We start from the raw sequence: 20482 nt of genomic DNA on the forward strand, positions 1-20482 counted from the left end.
AAATAAACGGCACAAACAGATCATGTAGTGTATCAAGACTAAAGATAATTACTTGTACTAGTACTTAACTTGGACTTGTTTTCATAGTGTTTGTGTGGGAGGAGCGTGATGTTTGGAGGCTTTCAGGCTCTTTCTGTTGACATTGTACAGGGGAGTGTCCTGAGATGAATGCTGAATTATCTGCTGCATCAGTTTCAAACATTTCACATTAATCCCTTTGTTTCCTTTATCACCAGTATATCTAACACTAGTGGTAAATGTAACTCTACTGATTTATGTAGCAGTGAAAGTGGCTTTTTCAGTTACTGCATGATTGTTTTAATAAATTTCCATTGTTTACTTCACTTCTGACTGTTTGTCAGGTACAGTCTTCTTAAGGTAAATCAACTTGTGCATTAACAAGGTTACATCTTATGTTTACTTTGTCTAAAAATGTATTTTTTATTAAAAATTGGTCACTTAATTTATTCAGTTATGTATTTGACGTGTTTCGTTTAATTGAATTTTGTCAGTAAATCCTTTTCAGAAGGCAGGAAATGTGCACAGAAGAATACAAACAGTAGTAACCTTATGATAGGGCATTTTATTTTTATTTCATTTCATTTTTCAACACATAATAATGCAATAACCACAGTGCAACAAGATCAGTTTCATGTGATGCACTGACAGCTTTTGCTCATCACTCTTGCACAGTTTTGTGTAGCATCACTATTGACTGCTCTCATGTTGCACATAGTTGCACACCAGGCAGGAAGGACTGCATGTGTCTTTTGTTATCCATAAATGTTTTGGCCACAAATAAAAGTGGTTGTCACACTGCCACCAACTGGCTGATCTGTATAATTTGTGTCTCAAATGAATGAATGTCTTACTATAAAAGAAAAACTGCTACACAGCCCAGGGAAAACAAAACCGTTTGGCTGCCACAGCATTTCTGATGCAAGTGGCCCTCTCTGTGTGGAGGAGGATAAATGTGGGGAAAAAAACAAAACAAACTAAACGCACCTTGGAAATTGATTAAAGGAATCAATATTTACCAGAGCTGCAGCACAGAGCATCCACAGATGTCACTAGCGGATCCTGAGATGCGGTTGTGTGCTTTCAGATGTAAATAAATAAAAGCTGAGAGAGTTGTGTTCCACAGTCAGCCTCCTCTGAGTGTAAACAGCTGACAGGAAGCACGACCACTTTCACCGGAAAGGAGGAGCAGCCCTTGTTGTAGCCTGAGAGCTGCTGTAATGGCGGTGTCCCGTCGCTCCTCGCAGCAGCAGCAGCAGCAAAGTATCTTACAGTCTCCACCGAGAAACAGCTCGCTGTCGGGCGCTCCTCCGGCCTCTCCGCCGATGGCTCTGCTCACCTCGGCCGTCGGAAGCCCGGAGAATGAGAGGGAGTGCAGCGGGGGCATTGACACGGCCCTGGCCTCCCCGGACCTGCCAGCCCCGGTCCTAGCGAGCAGCGCCAGCTCCACCACGACAACCTCCGGCGGCGGCAGCAGCAGCGTCTCCAGCCCCGGGTCCGGAGCCGCCAGTCCCACCGACGGCAGCAGCGGCATCGGCGGGGCCTTTCGGGAGCTGTTCGAGGCCTGTCGCAACGGGGATGTGTCTAGAGTGAAGAGGCTCGTCGACTCGGTGAACGTGAATGCGAAGGACATGGCTGGTCGGAAATCTACCCCCCTTCATTTCGCTGCGGGTAACGACGAGCTCAGCTCAGCTAACGATGTAGCAGCAGCAGTAGCTGTGTGTGTGTGTGTTTTGTAGCTAGCATGACGTCACGGACAGTTAGTTAACGTTGTTGTGTTTTGGTGAACGTGTTTACAGCTAACACATTTAGTTACTTTATCTCCTTAAAAGGAGATAAACACAATTATCAATCACATCCGAGTTAATAGCTCATTAGCCAAACAGCTAACGTTATCTCGACATCCTGCAGTTTGTTTATCAAGCCGTCAACATTTCTGCCTAGTAACGTAAAGCGAGAAAACACGAACCGACCCCTGAGAAAAACATGTAATGTAGGATGTTGACATTTGTTTTGTTCAGACAAACCCAGGCTAACGCAAACTGAACACTGAATAAAATGTAGGCTAAATTTGTTATGTACTGCGATTCTTGCCAGCTCTGCTGACACGCAAGTTACAGGCAATGCTATGAAGTCAGGTCAAGCTTTATTTAAATACCACCTTTAACCAAGATGCTTTACAATTACAAACAAATATTATTGCAAATAAATACATCAGGTAAAGGCAAAATGATATGATAAAAGCAAGCAACTGAAGTATGTTTACATTAACATTACAGCATCTCAATGAGGACTGTGTATTTTAGAGATCATTTATCATATCTTTGACATGCAATTTTGCAGAAAACTCCTTCTGAAACCTGGCTGCAGCTGTTATTATCGGGAGCAATTTTAATGTCAGGCTAACTACATTGTATGCACCACTCACAACTTAAAATGAAGTAAAAGCTCACTCTGAATGCATTTTAATCCTCTTCCAGGTTTTGGCAGGAAAGATGTGGTGGAGCACCTCTTGCAGACTGGGGCCAATGTTCACGCCAGGGATGATGGAGGACTTATCCCCCTCCATAATGCCTGCTCTTTCGGCCATGCAGAAGTTGTCAGCCTTCTTTTGTGTCAGGGCGCAGACCCCAACGCCAGAGATAACTGGAACTACACTCCGTTACATGAGGCTGCCATCAAGGGAAAGATAGATGTGTGCATTGGTAAGGATCCCCGCTGAGTACATCCAAGCACAGGGGCAACCCTCCAGATCTGTTAAATGCTTTCCAGTCTTAAGTGTCATTAGTTGTAATCAAGCTATGGTTCTCCAAAAGTTTGACATCTGGATGCAAAAGTCTGACTTTGAGACAATGGTTGTTCAAGTACAGTATGTGCTTGCTGGTGCCTGGAAACAAATGTGATTTATCAAACACCCAGAAAGTATGTCCACCCAACTTTTTGTTTTGTAACCAACTCATGTCTTCTTTATCTCTGTCACTCAGTGTTACTCCAACATGGAGCTGATCCAAACATCCGCAACACTGATGGGAAATCTGCTCTGGATCTAGCTGACCCATCAGCCAAGGCTGTTCTCACAGGTCAGTGCCTCTAAGCTCTTACTATCCCATATTTATATTTCAGATATTTAACTAGCACTTTCAGGACAAATGCTATATGATTGCAGGACCTATAGTTATGTCAGGACTTAACCCTAATGAACCCTCAGTTTGCAGATAATTGTAATTAAATGTTATGTTTAAGGGTCAGATAAACCACATTTGTACAAAAGAAGATGCACACAGTTTTGTTTTGACATCAGTAAGCCAGGGTTACAAGGCTTTATGCAATAACTTTGTAGGCTAAGCATGACAACCACGTTATGTGACCCGTTGCTCCTTTTGAGTATCACTGGAGCCATGTAACTGCAGCATGTTATTTTGTCAACAGCTTTTAATGCATCTTCTCTTTACCAATACCCCCAACATTTTGACCTGAACAAAGTGCAAACACAGTTCCGGTGCTCCCCAGGCATGAAATGATTCCCAAAAATAACACGTTACCCTCATTGGAGGCCAAACAAACATGAGCAGTTACGGCATAGAAATGACATGAAATGAGAAAAAAAAATACACCAAATGCTCACACTTGGCTCTGATACTCATGTTTATTTGCTTTCAGGTGAATACAAGAAGGATGAACTTCTGGAAGCAGCAAGGTGAGTATTAATCTGACTAGTCTTTATTTAGATTTCCTGTTGGCCTGAGCACATGAAGAAAGCATGTACAAACAAAAGCTATACTTGTTGTTCTCAACTTTTTGTTAAATCTATTATTGTGTTATTATCGTCTATGAAATCCTATAAAATGACATTGCAGTTATAGAATTGAAGGGGAAACACTTAATAACAAGTCTTTTCCATGTCATTACAGGAGTGGAAATGAAGAAAAGCTGATGGCACTGCTGACTCCACTAAATGTCAACTGTCATGCCAGTGATGGTCGCAAGGTAAAGGAGCCATTCATACCACACCATACCACACCACACCAGACAGACACTCTCACAGCACTGTTGATACAACATGTTGTGCAAGTTTGCAAAAATCATCATTATATTTCATTTTAAAAATAGCAAGAAGGTACCGGAGCCTGACAACCTGCGAGTAGTCTGATTATGGCTGGATTAGTTTGTGTGGTGTAACTATAAAGAGGATTAATGTCACTGCATTTGTGGGAGGCTGCTAATGGGGATCACTGTAGTTTTTTTCTCTAATTATGCATGTGTGATTCTCTTTAGACCATTCTTGAATCCATTTGCTCCTGTCATCTCTACTTTCACTCCACCAGCCTTGTTAATTGTTGACAGCGTGTTGAGGTTCAGCTTTTTGTTTCACCATAAAAAGCATATTTCTTGGCAGACGGTGACTCCTTCAATTCCAGTTGTGCCTTTGTTAATAGTTTTTCTGCATGTTTTATGCAGAACCCTTTCTCTTCTTCCCCATAATCACTTTTCCACATCAGGAGCTATTTGTGATCTTTACAAGCATCTGCTCAGATCAGAAAACAATTGTTTTATGTGACTGTGATTTAGTGTCTCCTGAACTTGTATGGTATTTGTGGCATATTTCTTTCCCCTATTTATTTGCAGATGGACTAGAAGTATAAATATACAAATGCCACTTTTTATAGAACCCCCTTTGCATTTAGCATTGCAAAGTCAGGTGTAGGATTGTTTTTGCATTTCATTCCCATGTCATGTCTGACTTCTTCTTTCCTTTTGCATTACTTTTCTTAGAAATAGTTGAGGTATTTCCTGTCTTATCTGGCAAATTGTGTTTTTACTTTTGTGAGTCGCCAAAAGCATAATCACCAACTCCACTGTGCCATAAATATCCATTGTCTCTAACATTACATCAGCGTTTAGCTCATTTCTCTTATTCCTAACTACATTTTCTTCAACAGCAGTCAAGTATTTCTCCCTCCCTGCCTCCTTCGCAGTAGATTTAGAGTTTGCATGCTCTAAGCCAGTGTGCCAGTGTAGATTTGGCTGGGTATCATTAACCAGCCCTTGCCTTTTCACAAAGCCCCAGAGAAAACCAAGGAGGAGAAGTCACACTTACCTTCCAGCTATTTACCTCTCTGGCCTGGTGTCACATTTCATTTCAAGCCATGTTTGATGGATCACACAGGGGTTTATAACTAGAGCTTGTGTTTCACAGACTTAGGAAGGGAGAAAAGAATTGCTGTGAAAAGCTACTGTCATTTTGTAATTTTTGTTTCATTTTGTTTTCCGTGTGACTCTGGCAACATTTGTCGATCAGTCAACATCCCAAAAAATGCTGGTAAGTTGACCTTGATAACGGCCACTTGATTGATGCACTGTTGTGATCTTTTTTTTTTGTTTATTCCTTTTAATCCATTGTTTTTATTTGACCAATAAGCTGGCTGTCACTCGTTAATTGCACATCATGGACCTGGGTGTACGGGTCACTTATGTATCCTACCCTGATGCTCGTATGTGTATGTGTATGTGTATGTGTATGTGTATGTGTATGTGTATGTGTATGTGTGGTTGTGTGTGTGAGAGAGAGAGGGTGTGTGTGGCATGTGAGTCAGTGAGTGAGCTGGGTTGGTGTCTTGGTGACAACTCATCTTTTTTGGATTTGGAGTGGAGCTCAAAATGTCCACTGCCTGCTTCCTTCAGCGTCTGTCCTCTCCTCTGCAAACTCACCCACACTTCTCCAACTTTCAGTCACTTGCTCTTTTAGTCAGTTTCTGATTTGGCTTTTAATTCACTCATTCATTTATTGTTTTGATAACGATCACTCATGCATGCCTCAAGGCCTGCCCCTCTGCATTGTGTCAAACGAATCCTGAATACGTGTCTGTGAAATTTGTGTCTACTTCACATTCCCTGTTGGATCAGTTGGTATGCAACATGAATGGACAACATTTCACCTGTGGTTGTAGTGCTATGCTACCCTCCATGGTAATGACTTTTGATTGCTCATGTAATCCCACACTGAATGATGCCTACGTGATTCAAATCTTTCTGGTTTTTCACTGTGGCTTGAGATCTCACAGCTTGCTTTCTGGGCTTAACATTAATATCGCTGCATGGTAATCCAATTGATTGATTGTCCCTTCTTTTGATTGTAAGCTTGACCTGAGCTAGACTTTTGAGTAGAGAACTAATGCCACTGAAGTTTGGATAAGTTTGCAGCTTTGCTTAGACTAACATTTATTTTTTCTTGGCTGAAATAAATGAAGCCATTTGATTTGATCCTCTAAAAGCTTGCAGAGATGCTTTCTTCAGACACTTAAAGGGATACTCATTATCTACTCACCCTCATGTCGACTAAGGGCTGAGAGAAGTTTCAGAGTTATCCATGGCTTCTCTGAGTTACAGGGGGTCTCGGTGTAGCAGTGCATGGTTGCAAATGGATACCAATTGTCTTCGTAACAAAAAGACGAACCGGGAAGAGAAGCTTCCACTACAAAACAAGCTTGAAATATAGACTTTTTTTTTTTTTTGTGACAATTTCGTATTTCGGGGCTTCAATACAAGACGGACATTACATACGAGCAGCATGGAGGTATTTGGATGTTTTTTGGTGTGTCTTTGTTACGAAGACAATTGATATCCATTTGCAACCGTTATATGGACATGCACTGCTACGCCGAGACCCCCTGTAACTCAGAGAAGCCACGGAGGACTCTGAAACTTCTCCCAGCCCTTAGTCGACATGAGGGTGAGTAGATAATGAGTGAAATTTCAATTTTGGGTGAACTATCCCTTTAACCTGATTATTGTAGCTTCATTGCATCCTGTTACGATTGGGGTTCCATAGTGTTTTACCAAACCTGAATCCAGTATTAAATCCACTTATAAAACCTAAATTCTACTAAAATGCATTTATTGAAAGTCTAGCTTTCAAGAATTTTACACTTTAGAGCCAAAACTTGATGATTTATATTCAAAGCAGTGAAGGTTTGCCAGATAAATCTACTCTCCATAAGCAAGAGAAATAACTTCGTACTTACAAGATTTTTGAATTGTGTGAAAGTGGATAAAAACCAAACAGGCTATTGAATCCCAACCATAATACCTCACCAGCTATTTAAAAGTTAATGTTCAGTCGCACCAGTGGATTCTTTCTTTCTTTCTTGGAAGTGGAAGTTGACATCAATGAGTAATGACGTTTAAATTGCTTGTCGTCAGACACAATATGGACAGCAAATGAATTTTTGCCGCTGGATTTGCCACAAACTCCATTGACCTTGCATCATATCCTCCATTCAGCTGCAACTCACCGAGCATAGCCTGCCATAGCACAATGCTTCTGGCCCTAATCTACCGCTTGCTCCCATGGCCATCGAAGGCATCACACAGTAAAGCAGTCGCTGATCAGCGTGTTGCTAACGAGCTTTGCTCTCTTTACAGTCGACGCCCCTTCACCTGGCTGCCGGCTACAACCGGGTCCGCATCGTTCAGCTCCTCCTCCAGCACGGTGCCGACGTTCACGCCAAGGACAAAGGGTGAGACATGATGGATGTGTGAAGAACCTAATCTGTCATTCTGGCATTTTATTGTTGACATTAACCTGACTGTGCTGTTCCCTGCAGGGGTCTGGTTCCTCTTCACAATGCATGCTCCTACGGTCACTTTGAGGTCACAGAGCTTCTGCTAAAAGTAAGACACACATAAGTATGGTATGATGTAATTTTCTGTCATGTTTGTAAATGTTACTGTACGTTATGGATATCACACTGAAGCTTGATTGGAAGAAAATTGTGAATCAAATCGAAATTGTAATACCGTATCTGCCAGAAAATCACAATTACGGTAGATCTTTTCCTAAAATCGTTCACCCCTAGTGGTAACACTTTATAATAAGTACACACTATTAAGCATTAGTTAAGCATTAAATACTGAATTCATAATTTATAACACATGAATACTCATTAGTATGTAGTTTATAATTACAGTTATTGCTTAACCCTAACCCTAGAGTAAAACATGTTTAACTGTATTTATAAACTACACACTAATGAGTATTTATGTGTTATAAATGATGAATTCAGTATTTAATGCTTAACTAATGCTTAATAGTGTGTACTTATTAAAGTGTCACTGAATACGTAATATCACTGAATGGCCCCATCACTAAACTTATGTGTCGTGTCATGGGAAAGCTGTGTGGGAATAGAGGTTGAATTTACAAACTGTCACAACATTACCATTGCAAAACTGCAAATACCCTTTAACTAAATAAAAGAGCAAAGCAAAAACATTGAGTTTGCCCTGGTAGCTCACCTGGTGGAACATGTACTATGCAAGATTAGTTCCATATGCAAAGTTCAAGATGATGCAGCCAGGACACACACACACACACACACACTAGGGGTGTCAACATCTACACGTGTAAACGGGTACACGGATAACAAATCATAACCGTTTAGAAAAATCAATAGCCATTTACACGTCTTTTTTCCCCCCTCCTCCTCGTTTCCCCCCTCCTCCTCGTTCATTTCTCACCAATAGTATTTTGGGCCTGAAAGCTTCAGATAATAATGGAACTGCGTGTCAATCCCCCCCCACTTTATCTCCGTGTAGCCTCTTTCCAGCTGTCCCTTCAAAATAAAGGCAGAGGCAAAAAAACAACAACACCAACTCCTCCGGCCTGTACTGCAAAGGAAGCTCAACATAGCCAGGCTTTGTGTTCATGTTATGTGCTGAGCATAAGAATTGTTTCAAATTAATTAAAAAAAAAAAAAAAGCCTTTCCCATATAGACGCCTGTCTCTAACATGCCGGGTCAGTTCGGCTCATATGCAACCCAGTATACATGCATTAGGCCCTAGCTTTACATCCAGTGCATTTTAGTGAGAAACACTAAATGTAAACATAGTTTGATTGTTAAGAAAAAGCACACATCAACCTGTGCTCTGGTATCCTGCTCTCTCTCCAGCATGGAGCCTGTGTGAACGCCATGGACTTGTGGCAGTTCACTCCTCTGCATGAGGCAGCGTCCAAGAACAGAGTGGAGGTGTGTTCCCTGCTGCTGAGCCACGGGGCCGATCCCACCCTGCTCAACTGTCACAGCAAGAGCGCCGTGGACATGGCCCCCACCCCAGAGCTTAAAGAAAGGCTCACTTGTGAGTTCTCCTGAAACCACACACAGCAGTTGACTTCAAAAATCCAAATCATCCCTTGCAAAATGCATCAGTACATTTCAATAAGTAGCCTGACTGACAACACTCAAAAAAAATCCAAGCATAAACCACATGTAACTGTCATCAATTTTTTTGCCTCCATGTAGATGAGTTCAAAGGTCACTCGCTGCTGCAGGCAGCCCGGGAGGCAGACATGGCCAAAGTGAAGAAGACGCTGGCGCTGGAGATCATCAGCTTCAAACATCCTCAGACCAACGAGACAGCTCTGGTCAGAACCAGCCTTCCTTATTGATTATAAACTCTGTTAATGTGAGAGAAAAATGCATATTTAAAAAAAAAAGGTAATTAGAAGTAGTCTCATCAGCAGTACAGCGTGTGATGTTTATGTACAGATAGGTAGTTGTATGTGATCGACTTTTAGTTGAGTGGGTTTGCATTCACACAAAACATTTTCCCGGGTTGCTGATTTTTGATTCCTATGCTGATGCCTGTTTTAGCACTGTGCCGTGGCCTCCCCCCACCCCAAGAGGAAGCAGGTGACTGAGTTGTTGCTGCGTAAAGGCGCCAACATCAACGAGAAGAACAAAGAGTAAGTTCACACCATTTAGTTTTTGAATTTTTAAAAATTGGCAAGAAGGGAGGAAGTTAACATCACGTCTCAGCACATCAAGAGGGAAAGAAATAATAGCAATAAACAGTAAACAGTGGTAACATCCTGTCTGTTGTTGTGTCCTCCAGCTTTATGACTCCCTTGCACGTTGCTGCAGAGAGAGCCCACAATGATATCCTGGAGGTGCTGCAGAAACATGGAGCAAAGGTTTGTTGTTACATTTTCAGATGTTCATTCTGTGCAACTTTGTTGTAAATAGTTTTCAGAAATAACTGTTGAATTTGAAATATGTTGCTGAACCTCAACTCCACCTCCTCTGACTCCAGGTGAATGCTGTGGACACACTGGGTCAGACTGCTCTCCACAGAGCTGCACTGGCTGGTCACATCCAGACTTGCAAGCTGCTGCTGAGCTTTGGGGCAGACGCCTCCATCGTATCTCTGCAGGGCTTCACTGCTGCCCAGATGGGCAACGAGGCTGTACAGCAGATTCTTAATGGTAAACAGCCCTGCTGCTCCACTGACTGTTTGTCATGGTTAGCTCTATACTGTATAGCATGATAACACATAAAAACACACCCCCAAGCTATCAACTCACACTGGGCATTTGCGTGCTGGTGTAATCAGGAAGCAGAATGAAAGTCCGTTCTGCTGTAGAAAACACTTTAAATGAGTAACAGCAATGGTAAGAAGTAGCAGAAATGTCTTTGCTTGGACTGACGAAGAGGTGAAACCAACACTGCCAGTAATATGGCAGTGTAGGTCTCTCATTGCAGTGGCAAAGAGAGATTGGGTGTTGTCTCAAGGCAAAAGTCAAAAATGGCAACATATTAAAGCAGTTCAGAGAGCATACTTCATGAGTGGTAAGAACCGTTCAGGAAGTAAATGTGCGTGTGCATCACTGTGTTCAAAGACGTGCGGGTTTCTCAAACTGAAATGGGGCCATTTCCTGAGGGTAGTTTGGATGCCAGGTGTAAACGTAGAAAAAGAAAGTAGGAAAAACAGTGAAAAAGCTTTTAAAACTCGCACATATTGTGTGATTGTGGCCTTAAAAATGTGTCTTTGGGGGAATGTATCAGATGTGCATTGTAATGAGAACATTTTCACGCAAAGTATTCTTTTTTTCCCCCCCCAGAAAACGTTCCCACGCGTAACTCTGACGTGGACTACAGATTTCTGGAGGCGGCCAAAGCAGGGGATCTGGACACGGTGCAAGTAAGTCCACAGTTTCTCTTGTAGTCGTAACTGTATTTGGAAATAATTTTCTCTTGCCAGTGTTGGCAGCAACACCTATTTTTGTATTATTGTATCAGTTGAGTTTGTACTTATCAAGGTGTCTCTGTGTTTGGCAGCAACTCTGCACCCCTCAGAATGTAAACTGCCGGGACTTGGAGGGCCGCCACTCGACTCCTCTGCACTTCGCAGCAGGTTACAACCGAGTGGCTGTCGTTGAATACCTGTTGCACCATGGAGCTGATGTCCATGCCAAAGACAAGGGGTGAGTTCTCCAGCCACATCTTCCTGATGATTTTTCACATTTTCTTCATGCTATATATACATCAGTACAGTGATGATTACTTCCTGAGTTATTAAAACATTTTGAATATTGAGTTATTTTGCAGCAGATACAAAGACAAAGTTTTATGTGTAGTCCACAACACCACATCCTTCTAACTAACTAGCTTCACTTGTGTTTTCCTCCTGCAGTGGCCTGGTCCCCCTCCACAACGCCTGCTCCTACGGTCACTATGAAGTGGCAGAGCTGCTGGTCAGACATGGAGCTTCAGTTAATGTTGCTGATCTGTGGAAGTTCACCCCACTTCACGAGGCTGCAGCCAAGGGCAAATATGAGATCTGCAAGCTGCTGCTCAAAGTGAGGCTCCATTTATTATAATCTGTCACACGTGTCATCTTGGATTAATTTGTGGCGTCTGTTGGTGACACAGATGTTGTGATGATGATGATGACAATGATCTGTTTGACCTGTTCAGCATGGAGCCGATCCCTCCAAGAAAAACCGAGATGGCAACATGCCGCTGGACATGGTAAAAGATGGAGACACAGACATCCAGGACCTGCTGAGGGGAGACGCTGCCCTACTGGACGCTGCTAAGAAAGGCTGCCTCGCGCGAGTCCAGAAGCTCTGCTCCCCAGAGAATATCAACTGCAGAGACACACAGGGGCGCAACTCCACTCCTCTTCACCTTGCAGGTAGTTAACTTTACCTGCTTTGATATGATTTTGAAAAGAGTCATTGTAGATGTAGCTTATTCAGAGTGTCTTATTCATGCTCTGATTCCTGCTCCTTCTCCTCAGCTGGCTACAACAACCTCGAGGTGGCAGAGTATCTGCTGGAGCATGGGGCTGATGTCAACGCCCAGGACAAAGGAGGCCTTATCCCCCTTCATAACGCTGCTTCTTATGGGGTCAGTGGCAACAACGTAAACAAACAAACTCACTCCACTGCAGGAAACTTTGTTCAGTTTGAATTTTCGCGGTTGCTCCGGCACAGATGCTGACACTGACTTATCCTCTGTTGCCTACTCTTCCTCACAGCACGTGGACATCGCAGCCCTGCTGATCAAGTACAACACATGTGTAAATGCTACAGACAAATGGGCTTTCACACCCCTTCACGAGGCAGCACAGAAGGGTCGTACTCAGCTCTGCGCCCTGCTGCTGGCCCATGGAGCCGACCCCACTATGAAGAACCAGGAGGGCCAAACTGCTCTGGACCTGGCAACGGTAACATCTTCTGCATCAGTTTAGGGCTCACTGTGAAAGTAGTTTCTCAGGCCTATGTGGTGGCCAGAGCATGTGTATTAAAACTAGCCCTAACCCTCATTTATACTTTTCACTACTTTTCACTTACTTATGTAGTTACATGATAATCAGACTGCAGTTTGCTGGACTTGACTGTAAAGAGAATCTCCTGGAAAATAAGTTTTGCTCTTTTCCTTTGTCTTCCGTGCAGGCTGATGATATCCGGGCCTTGCTGATGGACGCCATGCCACCAGCTGCTCTGCCCAGCTGCTTTAAGCCCCAGGCCACAGTGGTCAGTGCCTCTGTCATCTCCCCCGCCTCCACCCCATCCTGTCTGTCGGCCGCCAGCAGCATAGATAACCTGGCTGGGCCACTCACTGAGCTGGCTGCTGCCGCCGCTGCCGGCACCTCGGGAGTGGCAGATGGAGCCTCAAGCACGGACCGCAAGGAAGGAGAAAGTGAGTTTATTGCATTCATAACATCAGACACCAGTCGGTTAACAGGGCTGGTGAATGAAAAGTGTGTAAAAACACTGTTATGACATAATGAATTATTTTTTCAATCAACCTTGAACACTCTGTTTTCACAGTGACGATGCTGGACATGAACATCAGTCAGTTCCTGAAGAGCCTGGGTCTGGAGCACTTAAGGGACATCTTTGAGAGGGAACAGGTCAGCTTCCACAAAAAACCCCAACATACAGTATATAGATCTGGGGCCGTATTCACAAAGAATCTTAAGGTTAAAAGTAGCTCCTAAGGGCCGAATTTAGGAGCAACTCCTAAAAAAAGTGGGCGTGTCAGTCTTAAATTTAGGACTCCTAGTTTTTTAAAATAAGAGTAATTCACAAAGTATTTTGGGCCTAAAAGTAGCTCCTAAGTCTGGGAGAGCTTAAAAGTCCTCGTGAGGACTCCTAACTCAGTAAGACCTATTCACAAAGAATCGGAAATGGCTGCAGCCAGGCAAATGTATGGAGGACTGCGAATTGCTGCAGAGGGGGGGTGCTGGAGCACCTGCCCCTTTGCCCTTTGATTTTTTTTTTTTTGGTCATCTCCAACATTTTCGCTATAAAACGGGAGTAGTGACGGTGACGGACTGTCCAATATAGGCGTCACAACGGTCGGACCGAGGTGACTGCGACCGCTGCGATGCAGTCATGCTGATGTCAGCCAAAAATATTTTTTAAAAGTTGGTGGGTGCGCTAGACACATACATCTATTAGTAGTAATAGCTCATGTGATAGGGCAGCTCTCCCAGTAAACTAAGCTTATTGTCAGTCTGGGTTCAAATCCTGCTATAGGCCACAAATGTGGGTAATGCATTTTCTTTTCTCATCATTATTATGATCACCATATAATATTAGGGCTGTCAACGAACGTGAAAATTTATATTAAAATGTGGGAAGAAAAAAAACCAGCGGCTTTGCGAGTGGACGCACTGACCCTCATAGCAGTTACATTTGCACAGCGTCACACTGCAGAAAGTGAGACGCGACAAAAACTGTAGCAGATGCAGATGGCAGAGAGAAAGACAGAAAGTTCAGAGCCCAACTTGGCAGCAGAGAGAGTGGCTTGGACTCGAAGCAATCTAAAAAGCCGCGTCGGACCTGACGGCAAAAAAAAAAAAGAAAAAAAAAGTGAAGTGGAGCGGCGGCGGCGAGGAGGAGGGAGGGGGGACGGCGCCGCCGGCACTCCACAACCAATCACCGTGTTGAGTGCCTCGAATTTGTGCACAAGAATTGACGTAATCCATAGCAACCAGGGTGTCACTCTTACTCTGCTCTTAGTGATTTATCCTTAGTAAGAGTAGGTCTCAGCGGCTTTGTGAATAGCTTTTAAGAAAAAACTTTTAGTGCGAGTTAGGAGCACTCTAGCGATAAGATAAAAGGCTTTGTGAATACGGCCCCTGAACTGCTAATCAATCAAACCCATAAGTGTAATGATATTTTAATGCAGTAGTTTTACAAAAATGTCCAAGACTGACTTGTGTTTTCTGGCTACTATAAATGTCCCGCCCTGCTCCGTCATTTCTTTTCTCCAGATCACCCTGGATGTATTGGCAGACATGGGTCACGAGGAGCTGAAGGAGATTGGAATTAACGCCTATGGCCACAGACACAAGCTTATCAAGGGAGTTGAGAGGCTGCTGGGCGGCCAGCAAGGTGAGGAGGCGTCCACGAGGGAGGGTTTCTATGATCGCTAAGTCATCAATGCCAGAAATGTCAAGACTTTACAAGTAGTAAAGTTAAACTTTGTTTACTTTTCAGGTGCCAACCCATACCTGACATTCCACTGTGCCAATCAGGGCACCATCCTGATAGACCTTGCCCCCGACGACAAGGAGTACCAGTCTGTGGAGGAGGAGGTGGGTGAAGTTGACTGTCCTTAAAGGGATAGTTAAACATTTTGGCAAATTGGCCCATTGCCATAATCTCTATAGCCTCAGGAGTAGGTTTGTTACCTTTACCGGTGCAAGCTATTCTTAGAACGCTATGAGATAATAACGGAACGTTACGAGACGGAGTTGTTTTTAAGGTGAATTCATGTAAAACCGTTGATACGCGTTCCTGTCTGGGCAGTTTTCCAGCAAGCAGACTCTGCATTTGCCTAAAACAACAACTCTGTCTGGTAACGTTCTGTTATTATCTCATAGCGTGGAATGTGCAGGTCACAACTTGTCCACCAGAGCGTTTTGGAGTTGTTGGATTGTGTATTTGATGAGTTTTATGGGGGAAACCAAGAAATCCCATTAACCTCCGTAGCGTAGCTTTGAGCAGCTCATGCATGTAACAAACCTACTCCTAAAACTATAGGGATTATGTCAATGGGCCAATTTGCCAAAATGTTGAACTATCCCTTTAACTGCTGGGGTTTTGCAGTTTAGCAGTTAATAGTGAGTCTGATGCTAACATGGTGTTTTTGGTCTATGTCACTCAGATGCAGAGCACCATCCGAGAGCACAGAGACGGAGGCAACGCTGGTGGCGTTTTCAGCAGATACAACATCATCAAGGTATGAACAAGGACTATTTCTTTAACACACAGTATTAGTGAAAACACACAGCCATATGTCGAGGTATGTGCTAACACCCAGGATCTTGTGTGACATGTCATGTTGTGCTCCACAGATCCAGAAGGTGGTAAATAAAAAGCTGAGGGAACGTTACACCCACCGGCAGAAGGAGATCGCAGATGAAAACCACAACCACCACAACGAGCGCATGCTGTTTCACGGTAACCACGCACCCTGTGTCACATCTGTTTGTTTTGTGTATCAGCATCAGTTATGGTCTCATTTGAGTACAAAAACTACTAACTTGAATTCTTTATTCCTCAGAGATCTGTTCGTAATCATGTTCAGTACTGCGTGTCTGCATTACTGTATATAATATCATTCTGTCCCTGTTTCTTCAGGTTCCCCGTTCATCAATGCCATCATCCACAAAGGCTTTGATGAGCGCCATGCTTACATAGGAGGGATGTTTGGAGCAGGGATCTACTTTGCAGAAAATTCTTCAAAGAGCAATCAGTATGTCTACGGAATCGGTGGAGGCACAGGCTGCCCAACGCACAAAGACCGCTCCTGCTACCTGTGCCACAGGTAACTTTGATTGACACGATCCAATTTCAAAAGTGCAGGTTCAAACTGAACCACAACACTGTCTCATAGGGATGCACCGATTGTGAAATTCTGGGCCGATGCCGATGTTTAGAATAACAACTTGGCCGATGACCGATGCTGATGCCTTTTCTTTTTGTTAGCCTATTTATTCCGTCTTTGGTGCCACAGAAACATTACTGAACTACTGTATTTTAAAAGTCTTTCAGCTCTTCATCATATTATTATTTAATGAGCACAAATTCAGTTAGACAAATTTATGAAACAAAAACAACCTTTAATGTCAATTTTTAGTTGACATAACCTTAAAACACTTACAGTGGCCTAGAGTTAGTAATAGAGTTGCTACATGGTAAAAGTAATTAGTTACCAGGAAAAGTATCCTAACTATAGCATTACTTTTTTTAAATAAAATGCTTAAATATGTCAAATTACTTAGACTTCTCTCCCTAACCCCCTTTATCTGCAATTAACCAACTTGCTCAGTAACTGTAGCCTACTCCTCCACTGGCAGGCTCCGCAAAGTGCTCTGCCATCAGTTGTTTGGATCAGTGGCGTGTGGAACAGAGACAGAATGATAAAAGGCTTTTTTTCCAAATGGTTGATGAACTAAAAATAATCTGTATATAACGTACACTGATAAAGGAACTAAGCAGGATTTCTCCCGTGGCTATGCTCCATTTTTACCTCAATTAAAAAGCCCCAGAGTAATTGTGATAGTTAACTACATGACTTGTGACTGTCTGTCTCTCTCGTTGCAACATCAGTGTAGTAGGCTACCTGGCCGCCCCGTGTCCGTGTCCCAGCTCTTGTCTCTGTGGCACCGCGACACCGACACAGACGCGCTGCGTAACATAATGTTTATGACAGTTACCTAATCCATCGCTCCACCGCTCCATTTATTGACTTCTCGCTGGCTTCGTTGTAAACAAATGCACGTGGCCAGGCGGAGGTTAGAAAAAAAAGCGACCAGACCGAGGCAAGGCAAGGCAATTTTATTTGTATAGCCCGTTTTTACAAACAGTTTGTCTCAAAGGGCTTTACATGGCATCGTAGCAACATCCTCTGTCCTTAGACCCTCACATCGACTGAGGAAAAACTCCATGGAAAAACCTTTTAACAGGGAAAAATCGGAGAAACCTCAGGGTGAGAGAGAGATGAAGCTCCGGTGGATCTGCGGAAACACAGAGAGAGTGCGAGACACCAAGGCCAAACTACAAAGTACAACAGAAAATGACAGTTCAAAAATATACTGAGGAGAGGAGAGGAGGGGAGAGGAGGGGTGGGGAGAGGAGTGGAGAGGGGAGGAGAGGAGAGGAGAGGAGAGGAGGGGAAAGGAGAGGGCTCTGTGTAACCAGATGTGTCCCCAGCAGTCTAAGCCTATAGCAGCGTAGCTATAAAATGGTTCAGAGCTACCTGAACCAGCCCTAACTAAAAGCCCTGTCATAAAGGAAGGTCTTAAGTCTAGACTTAAATGTAGTTAGAGTGTCTGCCTCTTTGACCCATGGAGAGAGCTGGTTCCACAGTAAAGGAGCCCGGTAACGGAAGGCTCTACCTCCCAGTCTGTTTTTAGAGATACTGGGAGTCACTAACAGACCTGCGTTCTGGGAGCGGAGTGCTCTGGTAGGACAGTAAGGAAGAGGGGGCAGTTGTCGGTCTGAGACGGTCAAAAAACTGCAATCCCCTCGGCTGTCGCTGGGGGCTAGTACCAGAAGGGAGCAACTCTCTATTGACCACCATGTTAAAATAGCCAACTTTACAGCTTTAAAAAACATATTTACAGCCTGGTACCATTTATTTTTTTGGTCTCAACCGATAGTTTCTACCCCCGCACACACTCTGAGGGGGGTGATTTTTTTTTAAGTCTACCGTTTTACTATTATCAGGTTTAAAATTCTTGCCAATTAGGGCGCGGAAACGTTGAGTGACAGGTCTGGAGACCACTGCTTCGAGGCCAGTGGGCGGGCCCTCGGCCGGCTAACCACCGCACCTCTCCAAATATGGCAAGTAAAATCCAACATGGTGCAGTTCAAACCCCCGTAGTAGCGGCACAAAACAGACTCCCCCAAACCAATGGGTGACGTCACAGGTGCTACGTCCATTCTTGTTACAGTCTATGGACCAGACGAGTTCTTCTCTAACGGGTGTATTAAGCCCATACAGGGGATTTAAATGACGTGGGGCGTTGAAGCTCCTCCGTTCCTCTGCTCGCCATGACCACGCTGCACTTAACAAGTGCAAACATGCTCGCAAATTTTTGCATAAATCAATCCGCGGATCACATGTGTGCCGAAGATATTGATCCGAACAGATCACGGATCAATGCTGAGCCATTGCACCACTAATACCCCCCCCAAAAAAAAGGAAAAAAGAAAGGTTCCTCCCGAGCACAGCGGTCATGTGGCATTTAAACCAACATAAACATCAGCCACTGCCATTGGTGAACGTCATCTTTTTTTTGTCGATGGCCGTTGGCAGTTAACGAGCAGACCATTGGCGTCGGCCGATGCATCGGTGCATCCCTACTGTCTCGATTGCAGTATACTATTGTCTAACTTTTCATCTCTGGTCTTGAACTTGCAGGCAAATGCTGTTTTGTCGAGTGACCCTAGGGAAATCCTTCCTACAGTTCAGTGCCATGAAGATGGCCCACGCTCCTCCAGGACATCATTCAGTAATCGGGCGGCCCAGCGTCAACGGCCTAGCATACGCCGAGTATGTCATCTACAGAGGAGAGCAGGTAAGTGATCCATCTCTTCCTAAATCCTGCCAGTAGTCGGTACAGAAAAACATCAAACACCTGCTCTGTCATGTTGACTAATGTCATGGTGTTTTCTTCCTTCAGGCCTACCCAGAGTACCTCATCACCTACCAGATCCTTAAACCAGAGAGCGCAGCCCAGGCTGCTGCAGGAGCCGAGCAGAAGTCGTAGTTGTGTTACATCACACACAAAGACTTGATGCTTGTTATTTTCTCCTTTGTATTGCAAATGCCTGAACACCTTTTCTTTACCTAGCACATTTCCAGTTCTCCTGTCCAGTAGAACCCATGGTGACCAGTGCTTTGTGAGCAGATATGCTGTATAATACTCTCCTACTCGTGGTGATGACACCGTTTTTTTTTTTCTTTTTCCTTTCTGCATCGGCTGCATGTCAATACAGAAGCATGTCAGGCCCAATAGCGTGTGTGGGCTACCCCCCACCCCCCCCCCGCCCCCCTCCGCACCAATCAGGAGGATGCTTGTAGAGACTTTGAAGTATCAGCATTAACTCTGTGTCGCCTCATGCCTTGTGACTGTGGAGAATCACTCACCCTTCACCTCTACACACACAAACACACTTGTCTCACTGTCAAAAGCCTGAAATCTGTGGACTACTACTTCCCCACTGGATATGGGTTCATCCTGTACAGAATGGCCTCTGGTAACTGTGATTTTAATGCTAACGTATAATAACACTACCAAACAGGTAACACTGCATTGTTGCCATTGTATGCCTAAATGCTGACTTTCCAAACTTTGAACCTAACGACACTACAGACACTGAACTGAAATGTTTTTTAGCGGTTTTATTCAGGGCTGGACACGTTCGATTGAGAAAGGCTCTCTGTCAAATCACAGGAGTTGAGACCGTTTTATTGTCATTACAATATTGATTTGTATGAGAGAATGTGTGGATCAGTAGCTAAATGCAATGTAAGGCATCATAATTACACGAGACGTGGATGTTGTATATTAAACGCATTATATATGACGGCTTCAAACAGTAGAGCTGGTATATGTTGAACTGTGCTTGTGATGCCTTACAAGTCATAAAGGCACCCTTCTGTCACCATGGTCTTACTCACAGACATCCCACGCATATGGATTTGCACTTTTACATAGAAACCTATTTAAGTTATTTTGAATTTAAATTGCAAATATGCAGGAAAAAATATTTGTACAGGTTGTGTAAATGGTTGTGTATAACTGTTGCTGTTTAACAGTATCTTTGAGTTCAAATGTAAATGACATCAGATTTTTTTTTTCCTTTCACGCCTTCTTGATTCTCCCAACTTTTTTTAAAAAATAAATGTTCCATTAACAGCTTCTTGTTGTGTGTGTTTTCCAAAGAAACCTAGTTTGTATTCACTGTATAGATGCTGTGGCATGCAGATCTATCTATCCATCTTTATACCAGAGGTGTCAAATATGTGGCCCACGAGCCAAAACCGCCCGGCAGAGGGCCCAGCCTGGCCCTCGGGATGAATCTGCCAAGTGTGAAAATTACATAGAAGACAGAAGTGGCCTAATATTGTTGAAACTGCACATATTTTTATCAAG

General features: G+C 43.6%; 1 protein-coding gene across 2 annotated transcripts; it reads left to right on the plus strand.

The window, feature by feature from the left end:
• Positions 1-1216: 1216 nt before the first annotated feature.
• Positions 1217-20248, plus strand: LOC146981840 (poly [ADP-ribose] polymerase tankyrase-1). Of its 2 annotated transcripts, XM_085787402.1 has the most exons (28): positions 1217-1689; positions 2499-2723; positions 3003-3098; positions 3679-3715; positions 3930-4005; positions 5318-5338; positions 7441-7535; positions 7623-7689; positions 8968-9154; positions 9319-9440; positions 9670-9761; positions 9911-9989; positions 10109-10280; positions 10917-10996; positions 11134-11279; positions 11489-11654; positions 11773-11992; positions 12098-12207; positions 12338-12526; positions 12756-13002; positions 13134-13216; positions 14585-14705; positions 14811-14908; positions 15481-15555; positions 15671-15776; positions 15957-16143; positions 18745-18901; positions 19007-20248. In XM_085787402.1, exons 1-28 carry the CDS (start codon positions 1239-1241, stop codon positions 19091-19093), a joined length of 3792 nt encoding a protein of 1263 aa, XP_085643528.1. In that variant the 5' UTR covers positions 1217-1238; the 3' UTR covers positions 19094-20248. The 2 variants fall into 2 exon arrangements, with proteins under 2 accessions (XP_085643528.1, XP_085643529.1); XM_085787403.1 differs by lacking the exon at positions 5318-5338.
• Positions 20249-20482: the final 234 nt, after the last annotated feature.

Source organism: Trachurus japonicus, chromosome 9 (assembly GCF_045865225.1).
Source record: "Trachurus japonicus isolate A0001 chromosome 9, Traja_1.0".
NCBI lineage: Eukaryota > Metazoa > Chordata > Actinopteri > Carangiformes > Carangidae > Trachurus > Trachurus japonicus.

Excerpts from the sequence above, each read along its gene's own strand:
- LOC146981840 (XM_085787402.1), top strand. The coding sequence starts at position 1,239 with ATGGCGGTGTCCCGTCGCTCCTCGCAGCAGCAGCAGCAGCAAAGTATC. Across the intron at positions 3,716-3,929 it reads GAACTTCTGGAAGCAGCAAG|GAGTGGAAATGAAGAAAAGC; the intron begins GTGAGTATTAAT and ends ATGTCATTACAG. Across the intron at positions 10,281-10,916 it reads TGTACAGCAGATTCTTAATG|AAAACGTTCCCACGCGTAAC; the intron begins GTAAACAGCCCT and ends TTCCCCCCCCAG.